Source organism: Phodopus roborovskii, unplaced genomic scaffold (genome assembly GCF_943737965.1).
Source record: "Phodopus roborovskii unplaced genomic scaffold, PHOROB, whole genome shotgun sequence".
NCBI classification, from domain to species: Eukaryota; Metazoa; Chordata; class Mammalia; order Rodentia; family Cricetidae; genus Phodopus; species Phodopus roborovskii.
Genome location: NW_026126511.1, coordinates 35,732,021 through 35,756,602, shown reverse-complemented (window position 1 = coordinate 35,756,602; position 24,582 = coordinate 35,732,021). Strand labels below are relative to the sequence as shown.

General features: G+C 43.2%; 1 protein-coding gene across 4 annotated transcripts in view; it reads right to left on the bottom strand.

Annotated features, from left to right (window-relative positions):
• Nucleotides 1–24,582, bottom strand: part of Dgkh (diacylglycerol kinase eta) — a 153,440-nt gene that overhangs the window by 127,018 nt on the left and 1,840 nt on the right. For all 4 annotated transcript variants that reach the window (XM_051195338.1, XM_051195339.1, XM_051195341.1 and 1 more), the window contains exon 2: nucleotides 18,668–18,853. In XM_051195338.1, the coding sequence (XP_051051295.1) occupies nucleotides 18,668–18,853 (186 nt within the window). The remainder of the gene's footprint in view (nucleotides 1–18,667; nucleotides 18,854–24,582) is intronic.

Sequence of the window (24,582 nt, the reverse complement as noted above, 5' to 3'; positions counted from 1 at the left end):
GTGTGCTTCTGCTTCTTTTCTGAAAGAAAACTGTATATTTGATTCATGAGTGTCCAACTTGGGGCTGAAAGTGCTGTAACTCAACCCTGAATAAGACCTCATCTTATTCACATTTTCTGCACAAGACCCCTCACGGCTTCTTGATTTAGGGAGCCTTAAGACACAGGTTAGCACTACACTTCGGGCCATCTGAAACAGCAAGGGTCCAGAAACGGGGGAAATGGGCCCATGCCTGTGTGGTGAGGCAAAGGGGGCCTGTTTACAGGCCGGGAGATGAAAGGAGGCTGACCACCCCTTGAGCACCTCACTGGGGAACATGTGCACACACATAAGGCAACTCAAATTTTTCCTCACTGTAAACGTGTCCACAAATGGTCGGGAAAACACGGGAGTTGATTCTGTAGTTAGAATAAGTCTTACCAAGAGGGTGAATTGGCAAGTTGGGAAGACACGAACGAAGAATTAGCTGTGTAAAATGTCAAGTACACTCACATAATGTTTTTAATTATATGAAAAAGTCCACTAAATATTGTGCTGAATTCAGTAACAAATTGTACTAAAAGGGTACCTGATGGAGTAAGGAGACTGCTTAGTTGGTAATGGTCTTGGCTGTAAAGCATGGGTGCCTGGGGCTTCAGGTTCATACACAGACCCAGGCACAGGGGCTGGAGAGGTGGCTCAGCAGTTAGGAGCACTGGCTGCTCTTCCAGACTTGGGTTCGATTCTCGTACAACTACCTGTAATTCCAAGGGAATCAAATGCCCTCTTCAGGCCTCCACAGGCATTGCATGTTCATGGTGTACAGACACGCATGCAAGCAAGAGACCCATACAAATAAAATAATAATAGTAACCATAACGAAATCCGGGTACAGTGGTGCCAGGGGAAGGAGGAGACTAGTAACACAGTGGATCCCTAGAGCTTGCTGTCCAGTCATTCTAGCCAACCAATGAGCTCCAGGCTCAGTAGCAGATCTCAAAAAACCAAATGGATGGATGGATGGATGGATGGATGGATGGATGGATGGATGGATGGATGGATGGATGGATGAGACGTCAAGCCACTAGGGAAGACACATGCAAAAATTAGATAGATAGACAGACAGACAGACAGACAGACAGATCTAGGTAGGTAGGTAGATAGGTAGGAAGGTAGGTTACCCTGTCCCACAAGGTATGACTTCAGTAATGCAGAGGCATTGTCTCACTAATATTTATTCTGTGAGAAAAGCCATCACTAGTCATGTATTTCATCTTGAAAATCAAAACCCACCTCACTGGTTTGAGAGAACCATATCTTCACCACTGAGCCATCTCTCCACCACGAGAGTCATTTCTAAGGAACATATTTGGCACTGCTGAAAGACATTTTTCACACAAAAGCACAGTTTACCAAGTAAGCTCTTACCAATATCCTGCCAACGCATTATTGCTAAGTACTTTTTACACAAATAAATCTTATACGACCAATAGCCAAGGCATTCTATTATAAACCTTTTCTTAAGAATTAAAACTCAATTTATTAAAGATATAAATTGTTGTGTCTGTCCAGCTGCCCTGGAACAAGCCTAGGTGTATGATACCACAAGGACTTGGCCCTGGGACCTGATAGCAGGTTGGCCCACCAGCTCCTGGCCAGGTGTATGGGGCTCCCCCAATTCCATAAGGACAGCGACTGGGACATCATCCATGGCTCGTGATCCCTGCAGTGGCTACCTTGTTCTGACAGTCCTGGTGGAAAAGCTGGACCAATCTTCCCATAGGCACAGCTCATGAGGTGCCCTTACTAGGGATGCTGGAGGCTTTGAGTGCCCCAACATTGTCTGGCTGGTGAATGTCTGAGGCTACTATGGAACTACCTGAGATCAACCCTAGTGTTTGAGCATGCACACCAGAACAAACAGACATAAATGGACAAGGCATACCCACCAGGCCTGCCACTCATAGCCATCAAGGATTTAATGAACTAGTTTTTACGAGATCTCGATTTCCTTCACAAAAATTGCATAGTGCACAGAGACCTGAAGCCAGAGAACATTCTAGTGGCAAGGTGTGGGAGAGTCAAGCTGGCTGACTTTGGCTTAGCCAGAATCTACGGCTGCCAGACAGTCCTTACACGTGTGGCTCTGTGCTCCTTAAGTTCTTCCGTAGTCTATATATGCAATGCCTGTGGACATAACGCAGTGTTGGCTGTATCTTTGCAGAGATGTTTCGCCAAAGGCCTCTTCCCTGTGGACACTCGGAAGCTGGCCTTTGATCTGACTGCGTTGCCTCCAGAGGGTGACTAGCCTGGAGACATCTCTCCTCAGACTCCTTTCTCAGATGGCCTCAGGCAGCACGGTCCAAGTGACAGAGATGGAGGAGCCCGCAGCACTGTGATATCTGTAAGTGCTGACCTTTAAGCCACACAAGCGAATCTGTGCCTCGGAGCCCAGCAGCTCTGATGTACAGGGGAGAGAGACTACGACGCAGACAGCAATGGGGTCCGTGTTGTCCCCAGTTCTGTCCAGCTGTGTGGAGAGAACCCCACCAAGAATATGAGCCCTGCCTTCCTTCGCGATTGTAGATACTCCTCCAACTTTTTACATCTTTAAATGACAATTCCCACCTCACCTTCTGAGGCTCACCCCTTGCCCTCCTATGTCTGTCTCTACACTACAGGCTATGTCCACTTGTCCTTATATCCGGGTCCTAATTTTGTGCAGGGAAATAGAATGAGACAAAGGAAAAGGCCGCACATTTAAAACACAGGCCAACCTTGAGGTAGATTCAATTTACAAGTCAGATCACTCTGTCCACAAATAACTGGCATATTTCAATATGCTCTTTAAGAAACTATTGATTCTATTACCAATAGTCCACCCTTTACTCCTACTAAAAGAACCGCTATACAGATTAATTCCAGCTGTAAACATCTCGATACCATCTTTCCTATGTAACAGTCCCATGCACTCCCTAAGACCTGGAGTTACAGCCATGAGTCACCATACTTGGCTTCTTTACTCTTATTTTTACAGAAAGTATAAAGTACTGAATTCCGGCCAGCAAGATGGCTCAGAGGGCTAAAGCATGTGCTGCCAATTTGACACCTGAATTCAATCCTGGGATCCACCTACTCCAGTTCCTGTCAGTTGTCCTCCGGCCTCCTCATACATGCTGTAGCATGCTCCTGTGCACAGTAACATCAAGTTTTCATTTTTTAAAAACATTTAGTTACTATTATTCAGTTGTTCTTTCATGTAGAAATGGAACTTAGGGGCTGGAGAGACGGCTCAGAGGTTAAGAGCACTGTCTGCTCTTCCGGAGGTCCCGAGTTCAATTCCCAGCAACCACATCAGGTTTCACAACCATCTATAATGAGATCTTGTGCCCTCTTCTGGCCTGTGTGCATACAGACAGACAGAACAGTTACATAATAAATAAAGAAATGAAACTTAGTACAGTGTTAGGTGGACAGTTAATACCATTTTTTACTATTCCACAAAAATATTTTATCTTTGTCTAAAAATACGAAGCACTGTGTAAAGTGATTACTGAATGCTTTATTAATACAGTGTTGTGAGATATTCACTTTGTCCACACCTGTGGCACAGACCACGCCCACTGGAGGTGGGGACAGGGGCGGACTTTCTTGGGGGAACAAAGTCTGAGGAGGGGGGCGCCCCAGGAGCTCTCCTGCTTGCAGCACAGGGACACGAGAGCATCCAGAAGCTTCCTTGGGATCAGGAACCTGCTGGTATCCACCTGTCTATGTTGTAAATTATTTCTCCCTTAATAAACATCTATTCGCCTATTTGTTTCTCCTGATCCTTGTTAAACCTCAATAACACAGACAATTTGTGTTCTTGAGTGGATTGTAAAACTTCAAATTTTCTTTTTGCATTTTCACAATATAATGAACTATGCCCAAATTTAAAAGCTAAAGTTTTTATTACAAAAACAAACAAGTTACCTACCAAAAAAAATTAATGGAAATTTGCAAAGAAATAAATGATAAATACTTCTGGGACTAGAGAGGTGGTTCCAGTGGCAAAGTGCTTGGGACTTAAGCACAAAGACTTAAACCGTATCCCCAGAATCCACTTAAAAAGACAGGAGGCAGAAGCAGGTAGATCTTTGTAAGTATGAGGCCATCCTGGCCTACATAGTGAGTTCTAGGCCAGCCAGAGCTACATAATCAGACCCTTCCTCAATAATAATAATGATAAGGAGAAGAAGAAGCAGACACCATAGCAGTGGCAAAGCAGGATAATGTGCATTTGTTACCCCAGCACTAAGAGTTGGACACCGGACACTCCCTGGTACTGACCTACTCAGCCAGCCCCAGGTCCCAGTAAGAGACTGGTAAAAACAAGGTGGGTAGCTCCGGAGGAATGACAACCTAGGCTTACCTCTGGCCTCCAAACACACGAACGTACTCCTCCCAAGCCTTTTGCAATGTCCATATGTGGACATATATATTTCAAAAAGAGGAGCCTTGGAATCTTTTTTCAAAGATACAATTTTTTTCTTCTATATCAACACAATATAAGTAAGTTTATTATTTCCATTCTCTACTGAATACCTTCAAACTGTGCCAATTCTTTATTGTTGAACACTTTCATCATAAACAAAAAATGAGAAATATCTTTCAGGTTAACCATTGAGAGAGCTGGGAATTTACTGAGTGTGTAATGGGTTTGTGATACATTTCAGAGGGAGGATGTAGTAAGCTTTGATTTTTCTTTTTAACGTTGTTTTTAAACTCCCTGTCTAAAGTATGTAAATATTTCTCTTTATAATTAAGCTAGCACTTTAATGATTCCATTTATAACAAGTCTGATTATTAGCCCAACTAAAAATTACATAGTGTGAGATAGGCTTTACATGTTTTTGTTGTTTGTCTTCTTTTTGTTTTGTTTTTCGAGACAGGGTTTCACTGTGGCTTTGGAGCCTGTCCTGGAACTAGCTCTGTAGACCAGGCTGGTCTCTGCCTCCCCAGTGCTGGGATTAAAGGCATTCGCCAACAACACCAGGCTGGGCTTTACATTTTTAACTAAATGGTGACCCTGTTGCCACTACTTTGAAATAGTTCACTTAAATATATTTGTGAGCACACACCCCACCCCCCGTTATATTAATCTGTTTCTTTCCATAGCCAAGTCAAATTATTTTTACAATCTGTTTTTTGGTTTTGTTTCTTTGTATGTTTGTTTCAGACAAGGTCTCACTGTATAACCTTGGCTGTCCTGGAACTCACTGTGTAGTCTGGCTGACCCCAAACTCACAGAGAGCCGCCTGCTTCTACCTCGGGTATCAGGACATGTACCTCCACATTTAGCCCTACGATCTTAGCCTATTTTGTTAAATCTGATTGCTAAGAAACTACTTATCACTGTTCAGTGTGTAACTAGATATTATTTTATGGTGTTTTAATTCATTTTAGTAAGTTAGCTAAAAACTTTTCATAAAACATTTGTTAGAGAGGGACACTGGGGTACCCACATGCCAGTGTGGGCATGTGGGGGTCATAGGACAATTTCGGGGCACTGGTTCTCTCCTTACAGCATGTGGTGCAAGTGTCTTTTCCACAATCACAGCATTTGACCGGCCCATGCCAGGTAAAATTCTAATAGATGTAATTATACAAAACTTACAAGTCAACTAGGCAATATATACAGCATATTCGTTCAAATCCATTTTGTACCTCGGTAAATTTTTGCCTTACTTTCTTCTGTACACTTCCTGGGTTTATCGACTTTTACATCACTATTGAGTGTATAGACAGCCATTCCTATACTTACATTTTTATAATTTATAAGATACACTTCTAATTATGGGAAAATACACAAAACAAAATTTACTATCTTAACCATCAGTAACTATGCAGTTCAGGGTACTAAATATGTTGTTGGGCTACCATCATGACCATCCATCACAGAACTCTTGAACCTTGCAAGGGAAACCCGTTAAACTGCTACCCACCACCCTTCCCTCCCACCCCAAGCCCAACAACCACCACTCTCGCTGTGCCTGTGATTTTGACCTCACTTGCTGTCCCTTCATGACTTGGTTGTCTCATTTAGTCTAATGTCCTCAATGTTCATCCACGACATAGCTATAATAAGAATTTCCTTTCTGTGTAAGTCTGAGTGACAGGGGGTCTCATAGGAGTATTGCTTCTTTCTACATGCAGTTTTAGTGTTTGGCGTGTCACATGTTTATATTGTACTAAGTTTCTCTGGCTTTGTCAGCCTATAGGTAATCACAATGAAGACCAGAATCCATCAACTATTACTCTTAGTCACATGGGACCCCAGTCTCTCTCTCTCTCACCCAAGTATCTTCCAGGAAACAAACATCTCCTGCAGAGGCATGCTCAGACCCACCATCTCCCTCACCCTCCTGTGTTCAAGGAAGCCGAGCACCTGTGTTGCCCTACTAGGTCCAGCCTCTATATGACCTCATACACACAGGAGTCTTGGAGAATAATGCCACCCGTGACTTCCCCCAGTCCCCCATCATATCTACTCTCCTTCCCACTCACAGACGGCAGGAGTAGAGACAACAAGCAAGAGTGACTTTTGCTCAGATGGTCACGACTGGGGACCTTGGGACTGCTGGGACAGAACGGATGATGACAAGGTTGAAGTGTCCTTACTACAGAAAGGTTGGATCTCCTTCAACGTTCTTTTCTTCTGACCGTGGAATATTAACTACACCTGTGATAACAATGCCCGTCTACTCCTCGGAGGAGACCCAGTCTACAAAACAGGTTGACAACCAAAAACCCCTGTTTTCAGGTTTCTCAGAGACAGAATGAGAATTCCTTCCCCGTGACTGTGAGATTTCATTATAGTCCAGTCTGCTGTGTCCGTAAGATAGGGGTACCCTATGGGGAAAGTCATTGGCCTTGACATTCCTGAACCTGCTACTGTGTGCTGAGTCTGAGCAGAGGGCTTTATCTCATCTCCCCACAACAGCCTCCTAGGGTTTCCTGAGGGGAAACTGGGGCTTTCAGATGCTTTGCAGCTTGCCTAATAAGAACTGCAACTAGAGCTGGGTGCGATGGCGTGTGCCTCTAATCCCACCCCTTGGGAGACAAGAGGAAATGAGTTTGAGACCATCCTGGGCTGTATAGTGAGTTCAAGGCTAGCCAGACACATACATACACACAAACGCTGTTGGAACCAGAACCCACCTTGCATTATTTCAGGGTTTGGTATGTATTTTTTGAATTCCAAAGTAGATTTGCTTGTTTGTTTATGGAAACTTTCTCTTTCGTTTTCTAAGTAAACTGTTCTTTGGATTTTCCAAAGGGAGGTATACCAAACTTCACATACATACATAATCTGGAGACCCCCCCCCCAGCAAAACCTATTATTAATGCATCTCTAAACCATACCTTAAATAACTGAAGCTGTGTAGTTTCTATTAAGTTTTTCCTTCTTCCTTTTTCGATTTAAATAACTACAATGTTTAATTCTTGTGCCTAACTCCATCTCTAAACCCTCTCTTCCTCTACTTCTCGATCTCCTAGTCACTGTTGCCCAGTGTAAATAAATTCCAAAGCTCACTCTTGGGACCCCCATTTGTGGGATTTCCCATCCTCCCTGGCCATGCCTACACAACCTACAGGCAACACCTCTCTTACAGCTCCCCATTCAGTCTGTCCCTGCAGGTGGTCAGGGTCCCTGGCCGGGCTGACAGTGCCTCAGCCTGGTATTCACACCTGGTATTCACGCTGCATTCCTCAGGCCCCTGGCTTCCACTTTCCAGTCAAGGATTCCCCCCCCCCCCCCATCAACTGTCTCCTGGCCACCTCCACTCTCCACATCTCTGCCATCTCTTCCACCGTGATTCTCAGTTGACAGCTTCGCTTCCCATTTCACTGAGAAAAGTCGAAATTATCAATGTGCTTCTGGAAGTATCCCCTCCCCCATCTGCCTCGTGCTGAGACCCAGCTGATGGCTACCAGGAAAGGCCATCCTAACCTGCTTGCAAGACTCCATGTCTTCTCTCTTTGTTGCAGCCACTCTTCCCTTTCAGCTGAATGCTCCTCTGTGGTTCACATAACTTTACTTTAAAAAAAAAAAAGAAAAAGAAAATGGCCAGCACTCAGGAGGCAGAGGCAGGTGGACCTCTGTGAGTTCCAGGACAGCCAGGGCTGCACACAGAGAAAGCCTGTCTGGAAACACAAAACAAAACCTGTTTTCATTTTGAAGAGGTGGCTCAGGGGTCAGGGCACTACTGCTCTTGCAGAGAAACCAAGTGCAGTTCACAGCACTCAAGTCAGGTGACTCCAGTCCCAGGATATGATGCCTCCACAGGCACCTGAACACACACACACACACACACACACACACACACACACACACACACACACACACACACAAAGAAATCTTTTTTAAAATTGGTTACACTTAAATGAAGCCCTCACTTGACATTCAAAGTCCTCGCCACCCATTGCTGCCTTTCTCTACTGTCTTTTAAATACTGGCTTTGTTCCCCAGGTCAAACATAGTAGCTCGGGACACCAACTGTACTCCTTCTATAGAATCATAACGACTTGCATCTAAGGCCTAATTATATGCTCCCAGGTGCTAAGTTATCAAGGACAGTGTCTCAGAAGACTGTCTGCTCAGCCCCACCCACTGACCTCCAACTTTTTCCCTGCTACTCAGCAACCCTCCCACACAGTGCTCCAGGAACCCTGCCTCACAACCTACTGGGTAGTGCCAGGTGTGAGCTCACAGCTTTTCTTTATATCCTCTGTTTTTTCTGCTTGCTCTCTCAGTTCATAGAACTCAATACACACACACAGAGACAGAGACAGAGAGAGAAAGATCCACATACATTATAGTAACACAGAATTCTTCAGGGGTCATGAGATCAATATTATTCTCACAATAATGCCAAAATGTACTCATTGTAAATCTGTACAAACATGCTTTCAAACACTGTTGTAGAAGGGGCTCATTTTTTTTTTTTATGAAAGCCACCAAGAGCTGTCATATTTTCCTCTGCATACTAACATGTCATCCAGCCCATACCAATCCAACAGCACAGGAATAAGTGAAGAAGCGTGAGGGATAGCCTGAGTCCTGCAAAAGAACCCAATTAAAGAACGGATTATTCAAAATTCCCGATACTTACTCAAACTTGAGAAACAGTTTGGAAGGTGGGAATGGGGATACACACCTGTAATCCTAGTACTTGTGGGAACCAGGACTTCCAGGCCTTTGAGGCTCCGTCTCAAAAAGGCCACAGGAATAAAACTACTTAGACCTTTGTGCCTGCAGTTACCCAAAACCATAGTGTCTCACTTACATCCCCGTGACACAGCGGTCACTAAGCTGAAGTTTGGGTATGTATCTGGATCTTAGGGGAGGATGGTACCGGGGTTTCTTCTACATTGGTTATGGTATGGGTGATGAGAACATCTGCTCCATCCCTCACCAGTGCCATTCAAATGCCGGTGAGAACACATGGCTTGTCCTGCCCCCTCCCCTCTGAAGAGCTTTCTTCCACTAAACTTACTTGAGTGCAAATTTATTTTCTCTTTAACTGGACACTCTGCCTGCTCCACATGCATTATCTCCTAACCGTCCTAGTCTCACAGCCAGCCAGCCATATTTTTCTAAAGCCGGACAGAGTGTGGAATGCGAGAAAAATGAAAGTACACAGAAATAAATCAGTGGGAGACACTGAGAAAGTGGGCCATCTCCAGTGGGCAGAACGACACGGGCACGCATTTAAGAAACACCTGCCTTGCTCTGGAAACAGAGAAGACTAACACGACGGGCCAGAGTGGGGTGGGGTGCAGAAACCCCACTGGAACGGGCCTCATCACTTCGCTGAGCTCTGTGCTGATGCATCTGTCTTTTCTTTTCTGCCCTGGAACTTCCTCTCACAATCAATGCTTCAGCCTCTCTATGAGCATCCACACAGATACATAGTAAAAAAGCCATCCAACGCCCCAACACAGGCATGTGTAGAGTCCCATCTGAGACCTCCTCCTCCGGGTACCTTATTGCTGACTCTGCTCACGCACTTCTGACCTTCTCCATGTTTCCCACACCGCCTTTCAGTCCCACTGGCCTCCTTACCCATGCAGCCACTGCCCCTCTGTGTAGAGGGCTTTTCTGAAGGGCCCCCCCCACACACACACACAGCTGGAACGCCCCCTTCCGGGAGAGACCTCCTCCAACTCTCCAAACTGCACTGGCTAGTGTGACTCCTTTCCCTCTGGAGCACTTCTCATCCGTACACCACGTTCACCACGTTTCGGAGCTCACAAAGCCTCCCTGCATTGATAGTGTCTATCGGGCTTCCTGTTCTATACCTGGCGCCTACCTCGCTACTTGAATTTTTAGAATTCACGAAGTGAGGTGTGACAAGGATTAAAAACGGAAGGCACACCCAGGTGATGCACAGTATAGAAACTGTTCTCAGATGAATGTGGTGGCTCTTGCCCTAGAAACTGATGGAAAATAGTCACCATTTCCAAGCCACCCTGCATTAGTGTGCCATGAGTACACACACACACACACACACACACACACACACACACACACACAGAGAGAGTTTTATCCACTTACTGCACAGCCTGTATGTCTGGGGATTTTTTGTTGTCACTGTTTTAGGGATGGAGGGGTGGTGGTTTGGGTTATTTTGTTATTTAATGAGGAGAGATGGTCTCGTTATGTCGTTCATTCTGACCTAAAACCCCATGCCTCATGCCATCCTCCTGCCTCACTTTTCTAACTAAAACTGCAAACACACACCACTATGTTTGGCCATTTCAGAAAAAGAGAAGTATCTTTCTAACCTAGCATTTTATCTATAAAGTAAGTGACCTTTAAGTTTTATTTTGCTTTTTGACACAGAGTCTCACTGTGTGGCCCTGACTCAAGACCAGGCTGACCTTGAACTCACAGAGATCCGCCTGCCTGGGCTTCACGCATGCTGGGCTTAAAGGTGTGTGCCACCACAACCAGCCAAATGGCATTATTTCACAGTTGGGTCAAATTACCTAAATTTCAAGTGAAAAAAAAAATCCCAAGTCTGACACTAAAATTAAACTGCTGGATTAATGGTAGGACAAGACCTCAAAGCAGGTCTTCAAAGCCTTCTGTTCCTAACCCTTGGGCTCCGAGAACTATGGTCCAAGGGTTCCAGTGGCTGCATTCTGGCCCCAGAGCTCCTGACTAGGAAGCATTAAGGAGCAGCATGTAAGCATGAGGGTCTGTAGCAGGCTCCTGGCTTCTCCCTACCTCTCTCTGTTTCTCCTTCCTCCCTTCTCTTCCATCCCACCCCGACATTACTAATATGTTCAGCTCTGTGACCCAACCTCGCAACATGCTTCAGAGTTTTTGCAAATGAATCCTGGTTTTTATTGATAAATATGAGTAAACATTTAGAATGTAGATTTCAGATTTAAATATTTTAGCTGAAATGTCCATGGATCCTAATTAAAATTAATAAGAACCACTGAATCATTTTGGCTGTGTTGTTTTGTTTTAATCCTCAGAAGTACTAATTTAGAAGAAAATGTGTCTAGGTACCTAGCTTTCTAAACGGGTTTTCAAAGAAAACTTAGTTTCACTTCTATAAGGTATGATGGTATTTTTTAAAAGGTCATGGTACAGCTTAAAAGAATCATAAGAAGTAATTTTCCACTTGGCCTATTAAGATATATTTTTGGAAAAAATATGAGTAAAAAAATTTTTTTAACTAGGTAAGGAATGAAAAATGACAGGTTTTGGAGGCCAGTTTTCACCACCTAACCATTTTATCTAGAACAGAATATGTACAGGTGTCTGTTCCTGAGCCAGCATGCATTTTAACTTGGATTATTAGTACAAACTCCTATGCCACTTAAAAATCTGTAATATTCTAATATCTGACTATCTATCTCCACTGCACATGACACACCATAGCAAAATGGACACCTATGAATACAGTTTTAGAATGAGAATAGTTTTTGTTCTTTGTCAAAAGATATCATTCTGTAGCCCAAGCTGGTCAGGAACTCACAGCAATTCCCCTGCCTCTGCCTTCCAAGAGCTGGAGTTACAGGCATGAGCCATGATGCTCAGCTTTAAAGAATCAGAGATACCAAATTATGTTGTGGTCATGGGGTAGTGCTGGCACTCAGTGGACACATGAGGTTAGACATCCTACCGCCACACCGCATAAAGAATCAGACTTCCTTGATATAAAATAAGAGCTACAGTCTTCCAAACAGCCTCATAACCAAAGGCAGGAGAAAGGGTTGCTATGGCTTATGTTCATTAAAAAAGGAAAAAAGAAAAGGGGAAAGGAAGTAGGGAAGGAGAGGGGGGAGGGAGGGAGAGAGGAAAGGAGGGAGGGAGAGAAGGAAGAAGGGAGGGAGGAAACCAATATAGGCTGGAGAGATGCTCTTGCAGAGGGACTGAGTTCAGCTCCCAACACCAACATTAATTAGGTGGCTCACAACTGCCTGTAACTTCCCACACCAGGGATTTTGATGCCTTCGACCAAATGCACTTATCCAAACATAGACATACACTGATATACATAATTAAAAATAAAAACACTTTTTAAAGCGTCAATAGCTGGGCAAGGCCACTCACTCCTGATATCGAAGTACTCAGGAGGCTGAGGTAGGAGGATTGCTGAGAGACTGACTGAGTTCTGAGTTGCCTGGCTACAAAAGGAGACCCAGTCTTAAAAAAAAAAAAAAAAACACCTGTGCAAAATGGAAAAAAAAAATGTATCAGGGGCAACTGCAAAGTACTAACATGTTATGGTCCTTTTTCAAAGTCTATTCTCTTTAATTAAAACCTTCCCTTGTGAACACAGTTCCTAAGTAAGTGCAGTCAAACAAATCCAGTATCAGAGCAACTCCAAAGGGAGCCCAGCTCTTTCCTCGGCCCTATCAGGCCTACCCTTACTGGGGCAAACACACAACCTTCAACTAAGCGAAAGATTTCTAAATTTAGATATGTCGAAGCAACACATCTTACACGATATGTAAAGGTTTAGTAAATTATTTGTCTTATCTTTAATAATGGGCTATCATGTTCGACTTGTAATCAAAATGGAAAGCACGCTGCTATACTATATATTACTGTACCAAGAGTCAGACTTTCCAGGCTATATTTAGTTCACATTAAAATGGAAGCAAAGACGCAAACCAATCTAAAAATAAAATGTTCTACAAAGATGAGATTTTTTTTTCAAATGGATTGAAATTTAGCTTTATTTGGTGTGTTAGATGCTGATATTTAGCAATGCTTTAATTGTGCATTGCTTCGGAAGCCAAACCACAGCATCTCAATCCTCTACGGCAGAGGCCAGCCTTAGCCGACAAGGCCACGGACCATCCCATCAGCCACATCCTGCTGGCACTCGGGTTTTTACACAGCCAAGAAGTGACAAAGGGCTTTACATATTTAAATAGGTTGCTTGTTTTACAGGAGCATTTTTAAACTTGAAAATGTTAAATTTTCAAATTCCAGATCCTTAAATGAAGTTTTATTGGAGTACAGGCACACTCATCCACTCTTGAGTACCATGAACACCATTTCACACTTCCATGGCAGAGTCCTCTACCAGACTTAGGTGGACCGGTTGTTTTGTTTTTGTTGTTCTTTTCCTTTATTAAGGTATAATTGACAAAAATTATAAGCTGATACTGACAGCTGTTGGCTTCAGTGGAAGGGAAAGTCAGTTCGAGGGATGGCCCCTGGTAGACCTAGATTAATCCTATGGATAGCCCATCATATTTCAGTAAATGGACAGCGCAAACTATACACAGTAGATTATGGAGGAGGGGGAGGGGGAGAGGAGGAAGTACAGGTGGTTGCAAAGGTAGAAGGGGATAGAAAGATAGGGAGTAATGAATCTGGTAAGAGATAAAGGGAAGACTGGGGTGAATATGATCAAAAAGCACTGTATGAAATTCTCAAAGAATAATGCTATATTATACTAAAAATTATAAGATGCTCATGGTAGCTCACGACTATCATCCCTGCTACTCTGGAGGTTGAGACCAGAATCTACAAGATAAAGATTAGTATCTCCAAAATGCTTTGAAAAAAAAAAAAAAAGACAGGTAGCTATGAGCCTACTACATCAGTGGCCAAGTACTTAGCTAGAGTGCTGGCTAGTTTTTTGTCAATCTGACACATGCTTAGAGTCATTTGAAAGGAGGGAACCTCAAATGAGAAAATACCTCCAAAAGACTGGGTCACAGGTAAGCCTGAAGAACATTTTCTTAATTAGTGATTGATGTGGGAGGGCCCAACACATTTGGATGAAGCCATCCCTGGGCTGGTGGTCCTGGGTTCTACAGAAAAGCAAGCCCAGCAAGCCATGGAGAGCAAGTCAGTGCACAGCACCTCTCCATGGCCTCTGCATCAGTTCCTGCCTCCAGGTTCCCATCCTGTTTGAGTTCCCATCCTGACTTCCTTCAGTGATGGACTATGGATGTAGAAGCATCAGCCAGATAAACCCTTTCCTCCCCAATTTGCTTTCAATCATAGCAGTAGTAATGGTAATGTCTAGTATGCCCAAGGCTCTGGGTTCAATCCCCAACACCACAAAAAAAAACAGCATATATTTATATCAAATGATATTATATTCCATATGCACAACAGTGTGAAACGATTGAATTAGGCTTCTTCAATCTCCATTTTGTAGTGAGAACATTTCTCTAACTTAAAGCAAATTTCAATACATAACCTTTATTAGCTATAATTACCAAGAGAGTTACAATAGAACTTATTCTATAGTCTATAGACCTTACCTAATCAGTCTGACTGAAATTTTGTACCCTCTGACCAAGGTTACTCCAGCCCTCTCCCATCTCCCTCCCTAGTCCATCGCTCTCGGAGCTGAGGAACTCTGAGGAAGTCCTACTGGCCCAAAACTTAAAATCTTTAGTGCTTTAAACCTGAGAAAAGTAGACAGAGTTTTGCCCCAGGTGATCAAAATGTACATGGTCCTTTTGGCCTCCAACGGGTCCTACTTCTCTCTCTTCATCTTATTTGGGTCTTTACTTGATTCCAATGTTTCCACACAGAACAGGGGCTAAGGGTTTTTAATGATATCTTCTGGTTTATTGTCTCTTTTTTAAACTGAACAGAAACCACCATGAGTCCCAAGAAACTGAATGATTTGAAAAATGGTGAACAAGTGTCCCTGGTCTCCTCCACCTAGAAATCATGGTTAAAATAATAGTAATAATTTTTGGTGGTACACTTGGTTTTTGTTTGGTTTGTTTGTTTGTTTTTCAAACAGGTTTCCCTTTGTAGCCCTGGCTGGCCTGGAACTCACAAAGATCCACCTGCCTCTGCCTTCCCAGTGGTGGGATTAAAGACATGCACCAGATCAGACAATATTATTTTAATTGCAGAAACTGTATCTCATAAAGCAAAGAAAAGCAAAAACCCACACTGCCTTAACATAAAGCTACAGAAGTTTATTTGTGATAAATTTTTATGATAAATTAAAACTATGCTATTCATCAGCTAAAAGCAGTATTATATATTTAGGTACATTTCTGCCAAATTCAGAGAATAACTTTTGGCCACTGGGATTAATATATGAACACATGTAAATGTCACACAAAATGAGAACCCGATTACCTAATCAGAAGATATTTTTGACACACAAACCTTCCTAACCTTGGCCAAGATAATTCAATGGCTGAAAGTCATTGAGACAATTCTCATCTGCTGGCAACACTGAATGACAGTGGACCATGCCAGCCTGCAATCTGAGCAAGCAATCCCCAGCCATTAATGCAAAATCAAAGACTACTATTACTGTACTCCAGCACCAACAACAGGCACATGTCACGCTCATCACGTTCAGAACCTAACTGTTATTGTTGTTTCAGACCATCTCATTGTCGGCACCTGTGAAATTCATGTGAAATGTGGTACAGCACCATGTCTAAATGAGACTCCACCCACAGGGAACAATATGGAAGGAAAAAGACACAGCAAAAGAAACCAGAGAGGAGCAGCAACCTTACTGGTCCCATTTGGCTTTTTTACACCAACATCACTTTCATTCCTGCAGAGTTTACCTTTGGGAAATTAAGTTGGATACAAAATTACCTGTTCTGCAGTAGAAACCTAGATGTATCTATCTTAAGTTCTACTGAGCTGACAGGAGAAAAGACCCAAGTGAAAATAGTAAAGAGCACAAAAGATATACTAAGAAACCATGGAGGAAAATCGAAAACAAAAAGAGAACAAAAGCACATACACAGTGGGGGGCAGGGGGGGCAGGAGGGGGGCACTAAGATAGAGGAGAGCACTGTTAAACCACATTCGCCTTTAAAGTGCATTCTCACTCTTGGGCTGGGGCAGGGCAAATGGCTAGTGTGGAGAGGCTTCGGGTCCCATCTTCAGTACCACCCTCTCTTTCCCTCTCACCCTATTTTTTATACACAAAAAGTCAGCATATCCACTGCAAAAACAAAAATGCTGAAATTAGCATGCTGTCCTAAAACTACCCACTTCCTTCCACACAAAAAAATCTGATTAATTACCTGATTAATTACATGATCACATATCATGTTAGGTTCAACCAAATGAAACTTCCTATACTTTACCAATTTGGAACTGCTGTGAGCAATTTCATACAGCTCAACCTAGCGTCAGTCACTAAAAAAATGAAGTAAATATACATAAGACCAATATAGAATAGTCCCAGTAGCAGCTTCTAGGAATAGGCATATATTTATATGTGCAGAATATATACTTATAGTCAGTATACTTATATGTGTGAATATCTGTGAACACAAAGGTAGCCCTCGATGTTTTCTATGTATTTACTTATCGAGAGAGGGCCTCACTATGCTACCCTGGGGCAATCTTCATGCTTCAACTTCAGCTTCCCCAGGGCTGGCATTACAGGTATATACCATAATGTTTAAAGAAATGTGTAAATGCATTGTTATATTTATACACATAATATCTATGTATGTATCCTTACAGGTATGTTGTGCATATATAATACACAACCCTTTTAAGTGTACAGAAACGTTCTGGAAGCACCCTAAGAAAATGTCACCTGTGACTGCCTCTGAGAGGGAAACCAGAGGTCAATAATGAGATGGGGCTTACTTTTCACGACTATGATCCCATCACTGTGGAGAAGATGAGGTGACAGCTACATTTTCCTAAGCGTGTTTCAATTCTTATGCAGATAATGCCCATTGCTAATTAAACCTGCAAATTTTAGTAGTAATTCCCAACAAGTTTGTTGTTCAACTTTACTTACTCAGTTCAATTTATAACCATACCTAAATGTTCTTTCCAATGGCATAAACCTTACTAGTCATTCTTGATATCAATATGCGTGAAATTTTGACCATTTCATAAACTATATAATGTGGCATTTTTAAACCTGCCATTTTTTCTCATTAACCCAGTTTTATGAGGTTTTTTTTTTTTAGTTTAAAATCATTGTTAAAAAGTCTCTATACTGGTTAGCTTTAATCTTTGAGAAATACTCTAAATCTCCAAATATAAAAAATGCTATAAAACTCAAAAACCATCTCCATTAAAAGCAGTTCCGAGATATGAAGTAAACAGCGGAAGCAACCCTTGACTCTTGACTCTTTAGTAACTTTATCTTTACAGCCACTGACATGTGTGTCTTTCCTTAATGTTAGAAGTCAGCTGACGCTAAAACAAACACTAATCCATTGGCATACAGTAAAACTGTTTCCATGTAAGACTCCCATAAGCCTTAGTAAGATAATTTTCATGAAAATGGCTGTAGAATGAATTAACCTTTTTATTTTTTCTATTATTTGTTTATTTACTTTTGGTTTTTCAAGGAAGGGTTTCTCTGTATTGCTTTGGAGCCTGTCCTGGAATTAGCTCTGTAGACCAGGCTAGACTCGAACTCACAGAGATCCACCTGCCTCCGCCTCCCGAGTGCTGGGATTAAAGGCGTGCGCTTTTGCACCCAATGATTTAATTGGTTCCCTGCTCAAAATCCTCCATGAACCCACCGACAACAGCCTGGGTGTGAAGACTTTGAAACCAATATGAACTTTAGACTATATAAATCCGCTAATAGCCAGTAGCCCCTGCCTTGGGTATGTTCATCATCACTTTGAGACTGTCCACACAGCTCCACAAAATCACCACACACACACTCTCCTGCACATAAGCTGAAGAGGAATCGTGTGATGAGCCACGATGGATGTGCAATCTGAGTTCTGCATGCTGTGGGAACCCGAGACACAGAAGCCTAACCAGCCTGTAGGCATAGCACACCAGAGAAACTAACTGGCATCATCTCCTATCCACCGCTCTAAGTTGTGCCCAGAGAGGAGCAAGCAGCCTGCTGCAGGTAGGAATGCAAGGTTGCAGGCGCGATACAGTTCTGAACTCCATATTAAGTTCCCTAAGTGGGAACTCGCAGAGGGGCTTCAACTTTGTCCCTTGCTCCCGCCAAGCCATATTCTCTGACTGCTAGCCCAGCCTTCTGGAACACACCCTGGAAGTCTCCAAACCCTAGGCAGGAATCCCAGACGCCGGGTCCCGCCCCTGAGCGAGTCCCCGCCCCATACAGGCCGCGCCCCTGCGCCCCTCCCTCTGGATCCCGGTTCCCAGGATCCCCCAGCGTTCTCCCTCCACCTACAACTTTACTGCATGCCCGCAGACCAGTCTTACCTTGGTCCGGATCTGTCCAGAAGTGGACACTTTGCGGATCAGCTTCTGGGGTCCCTCCTGCTCCGCTTCACTGTCGGATGAATCCTCTCCCGGTCCCGCAGCGGTTGGGGAAACTGCGCCGGTCCCAGTGGCCGCTCCTCCCGGAGGGTGGTGCAGGCTGCCCGCCCCGGCCATCCTCTCTGGTTCCTGCGGGGTACACAACAGTGCCCCGAGGGGCTGTGGTCAGCTGCTGGGCTCTGCCCGAGCGCCCAAGCCCCGCGCCTAGCTGGCGCCATCTTCCGAGGTCCTGGCCGCACGGTTCTGGGGACCAGAGACCACAAGCCACCCTTGAGGACACCGCCGGTTCCTCTGCGCGCTTCACGCCTGCGCACCCAGACTTAGGATGTTCTGAGGTTGTTGACCCAGGATACGACCAGCACCGAGTTGAGAATGGAGGTCGCAAAAAGGCTCGAACAACCTTACTCTTACTCTTTCTAGGGTCTGAGGGCCTAGAGGGAATAGAGAGCAGAATTGGGCAGGAGTGCACCAGCAGATCAGGCGATGGAGATGCTCTTCCCCGGTGCAAAGCTGCTGGCGTGGGGGGAAGGCTCCTGCGGAAAGGAGGAACGTAGAGTTTTCTCCTACGCCCAGGATGCACCCCTGGACCCCTAATCTCCACACACTCGGGCCTTGTGGCACCGTTCCAGCTAAATAAAAAAGTTCCCTCTGCCTGGGATATGGAGTGGATCTCCGGACCCTCAGCACGACTGCAAGGACCTTACATCTCCCACCTCTGCCAGGGAGTTCGGGTTCTTTTGGCCTCCTCCACTGTGGTGTTTAGTTTTGGGGCCCACCCAGATCTGGCGCACACGGAAGAGAAGAGCATTTTCCCGGAGGTTCATCTGGGCTCTGGGAACTTTTCGTTCAGAAAGAGCGATTCCCTTTGGCTAGCAGGAAGCTGAGAAGGGCGTGGAGAGAGCGCCGAAACAAGAGAGGACACGCAGCCCAAGACGACAATATGCTGAAATAAATGTCTAAACTGAAGCGCCCATCCACAATGCACGGAAGAATGCATTCAGCCACAGGAACAAAGTACTAAGCAAAGAAAAAAATGTATATACACATTCACATGAGAGAAGGGACGTCACTCCTTAGCCGGACTAGATCCTGAGGAGTGAGGGGATCCACAGGCTTTAGCTTTGGCTCTGGAGGCATCCCTGGACTGCTGCTTAAGCGCAGCGGCAGGCAACAGCAACCTCCCTGCATTGAAGGCACATTCAACCTCAAAAGTCCTGTACTGCAAGGAAGGCTGAGGGTGCACTAAAATGACAAGTTTCCTGCTGTCAGCCAAGGAGAATTTCATAGTTTGTCAGCTATGTTTTTTCAATTAAGTAAGAATTCCCTAGCTTCCCCTAAGGGCTCTCCTTGATAGAGCAATCTTTTTAGCCTGTGCCCTTCAGGTTCCTTTCCTATTTGTCAGTTGGCCATGACCTTGAAAGTTCCTCAAAACTAAGATTCTGGGTTGTTGTTTTCCTCTAACAGCAACCTTAAGACCTAACAATTATTCGGCTGTTAGAGCTGTGAGCTCTAAGGCATTTTAACTGTACTAAAAGTGGGCAATGAGATTCAATTATTCGGGGTAAGAGAGTACTGCCATGTTACAAGAAGACAAAGACAGCCTCTCACACTTTAGGAAAGGAAGGAAGGAGTCGGGTAAATGGACTTCAAGAGTTCTTATGGCCCGATAACATGAAGTTCTGTATCTGTCCTTAAGAGACAATAACATTAAATAAAGGCCTTGGCTGGGACATAAATCAGTGCTAGAGTTCTTGTCTAGTGTACACGGGCCCATCATAACCAAAGCAAAATAATGAATGCCCTTTTAATGACATTTATCCTGGTCTGGCTATTTGATCACAGACAAATCTGACGATTTGGCAACTCAAAGACCCCTAGTAAGTGGGTCTTTACATAGTTCAAACTTTCCTTTTAACATTAAAGGCACCGAGGGATCTGGGGCCAAAGTAAAAAAAACAGGAGATTACGATTCTAACATTCTCTTTGCCACACTATATATAGCTAAAGGTCAGTTTGGCTGTTATCAAGTACTTCAATCTACACATTAAGCTTTCAAGTTTTATATAGCAACATTTTCCAGGACCCAGGCAAGGGTGACTGAACTGAAAGGTGGTTTAACACCCATGCCTATTTTGTGATCCTTGTAAGATAGAGCCCATTTCTCACTCTTTGAAAAGATGCTGACTGCTTAAAGATAGTTCAAAACAGCATCAGATCCAGGAGCTGGGCAATTAATCCCTCAAAGTGTGGATATTTGCTACTTATAAAAACTTAACCTTGCCGCCAGCTCTGCTCTATATAGAGTTCAATGGCAAGTTTCTAATGCTTGTAACATTAAAGGCAAAGCCAGTCTAAGTCTAGTTCAGCTAAGAAAATTACTGTAGCTCCCTAACATATGCAGCTGTAGAGGAAACCCTGGATGAAAGCACTGTGTGGGCAAAGGAAGGGACGCTGTCTCATTTCCCACAAAGGGCAACTCAGGAAAACGCCCACTGGAGAACCATTTCTTCTAGAAACTTGCAAAGAATCCCCAATTTAAAATAATATCGGACCTACTGACTTCTTCTTAGGTCCTGGCTGTAAATGTCCAAAGTGACTATCGAATCTAACTGAAATGTGCTTCACCTTAGGGTTTTTTGTTTGTTTGTTTGTTCTGTTTTGTTTGGGGGAGATTGTTGTTTGTTTTTGGGAATAGCCTCACAGAACACCTCAGACTGGCCTGGAGATCATTTCATAGCCCAATCTGACTTTGAATTCATGCCACTTCTGAATCAGCCTCTATATCTCAAAATGGCTATTGAGGTTTCAAATATGTGATACATTAGCGTAGTTGATTTATAAATAGTTCCTTGACTTTTCTTTAGTGTTTCAGATTTTCAAATAATTTCTTCAACGCTGCCTATTTCTTTTTATTACTGTTACTCTGAGATCTTTGCCAGGCTGTGGTGGTACACACACCTTGAATCCCAGCACTCAAGAGACACAGGCAGGTGGATCTCTGTAAATTTGAGGTCAGCCCAGTCTTCAGTGTGAGTTGCAGGGCTATACAGAACACCCTGTCAGGTGTGAGGGTATCTCCATAAGGAACATATCACCAAAACTGTTTAAAACTTGCATATAGGAAGTTGAGGTAGGAATGTCAAGAACTTGAAGCCAGCTTAGGTTATATAGTGATTAACAGGCCACCCCAGAACAATACAGCAAGATCCTGTCTCCAAAGAAAATCAACAGAAATTCTATACATGGTACCATCAGAATTGAATGGAAATCACTCACTAAGAGGCTTTCTACTTAAAGAGGCATCATACTCCATTAGTGGGGGTAACAAGTACTGACACGTTGACTAAAACTTTATGAACACTAAATATTACTATCTGCAGGGCTATTTTAAATTAATCAACTACTAACAACAGTCTGGGTTGATAGTCACTTGAAGTGTTGAATTCCATGTTCTATGGTTTTGCATTTAAATTTTGATACAATGTTTTGAGGGCTACATGTCATACACTGAAAAAACACAAGTGGGTACTTTAGTAACCATGTCCTGGGACTCATGTTCCTGCTCAGTACAGAACCAAAGACTGCAGAATGAACAAGCAGAGACTCAGGAGGCTGCCATGACTGCTATGTGCAACTATTTCCATAATACACTACTGTTACCTATTCAGAACTTAACATTTGACAGGCTTACCCTGTTGAAATTTTCTTAGTTGCTATCCAGATAACAAAACATTCCAAGAGCAATGGTGCTGTAAATTATAGGAACACACTGTGATCCTTTCACACACAGCAAAATTTGCCATCCTGGCATAAAGTACAGCTGTGCAACTTCTTGTTTGTATTTTGGCCTTTTTTGCTTTGAAACCCTCACTTTCTACATGTCTAATTCTGATATAATATTAACTCGTAATATTAACTGGTTCAAAACCATTTGGAAACAAAGCCTCCTAACTTTAGGAAATGAAGCACAAGCTTCCCTCCACTAAAAAAGTAATATGCCTACATTTTTAAATGGAGCTAGAATTTTAACTACCTATCAGCTACCCACTCCCACCCAAGATTAGGGACTGCTTTGCTAAATACCTTCCTACCCTTTGCTTTGATTCTATTTGTATACTTTAGTGGGACAAACCCAGGGTGTCGCATAGACACACGCTCTATCACTAACCTACATCCCAGCACCAATTACAATTACTTTCTCTAATTGGTTTTTGATTGTGTCTCAATATGTAGCCCATGCTAGCCCCAAACTCTGAGCCTTCCTTCCTTAGCTCATTTGCTGTGATTACAGGAGTGCAGTACCACACTAAATTTCCCAAATACTTTTTGATTTGAAATTTGAGTGATGCCTATATTTTCACTAACATTTATATTCCAAAGCTACCATCAAAGAAAACAGAGAAAGTTAATGGTTACCCTGTATCTTCTTTAAGTTCAATATTTAACCAGAAAAATGCTAAATGAGGCTAATAATGTATCCAAATGTTCTGACTTAGCTAAATAATTTAATTTCACCCCTCACAGAGAGAATGTCATGAAGTTCCAGAAATTCCCTTAGCTCCAGGCATTGGTATCCTTTAGCCAAGGAGTACTGCTTCTTTTCAAGTAGCCACATTAATCTCCAAGGAATCCTTTGCTTTTCTGCCTGAATAGTAGAAACCATACCATCATGGTTTAGGCTCTATGGGGGGGGGGGATTCTTACATCCACTTACTCTATACTTAGGTCTTTTTGTGAATGTAAATTTGCAAGCTTCTATGGTAAAGTATTAAATTGCCTACATTTAAATTTTAAAAAGGTTTTGAACAAACTCAGAATTGGAAGCCAAATGAAAACAGGTTTGTTTTCGTTGCTGTTGTTTCATTTGTTTTAAGAGGGAAAGGATTTCTTTTGGCTTGGAGGATAAATGTATCTTGGTGGGTACAGACTGGCAGCTGGGGTTCCACCTGTGGAAACCAGAGCAAACACCAGCTGCTTGTTCTGTGGTACCTACAGGAAGCAAAAGGGGAAGCAGGTATCCTCAACCTGAGAGACTGAGCACACAGACTGGACTTCAGGAAACCTGGTGTGTGTGTGTAAGACAGAGGTTCCTTCAGGCTTTAGAAGTTAGCTGTTAGTTTTCTAAGTATACCATGTGCTGCTTGACTACGTGTCGTCGTATAGGTTCATTGTGAAGGAAGCCAGAATTCCCTTCATTCAGATTCTTGAGATCACTGAGCCAAACTAAGTTAAAGAACCGAGTTTTGAGAATTCCATGATGCCTGGAACCCTGGTACTCTGCCAAGACAAGAGCATGGCACAGAGTTCTAGGCCTGCCTGGCTACCTAGTAAATTCCAAGCAAGACTGGTGGAGGGCAGTGTGAGACTCTGTCCCATGAACAAAGAAACAAACTGATTCTGATGGACCCAGTGTTCCTTCGAAACATATTTAGATCAAGTTAACACCAATCCCTTTGCTTCACACGTCAGAAATATTTAACATTTAAACATTTTCCCTCTAATGCATTTTCCTTTCTCTTGTGTGCGCTCCTTTTGTTAGTAAGGCAGGTAACTCAACTTTCTTAAGGAATTACATAAAGATTTCCTTTGAAAAATGTTTAAACAGTGTAGGAATTACAGAAGGTTCAGAGTAAAATCACTGAGGAGAAACGTTTTATGACACATACTTGAATAGTTTTCACTCTTTAGCTATAAGAATGTAAGCTTCCTGGGGACAAAAATTGCCAGAGTGTTAGCAGCTTGCCCAACCATCACAGAACATGATAGGTGTTGGATAAAAATATCTGCTGAACAAATAAAATGCCTTACCATTTAAATACGCCTACTTTCTAAGAGTTCTGAGGTCTAGCTAGTATCAT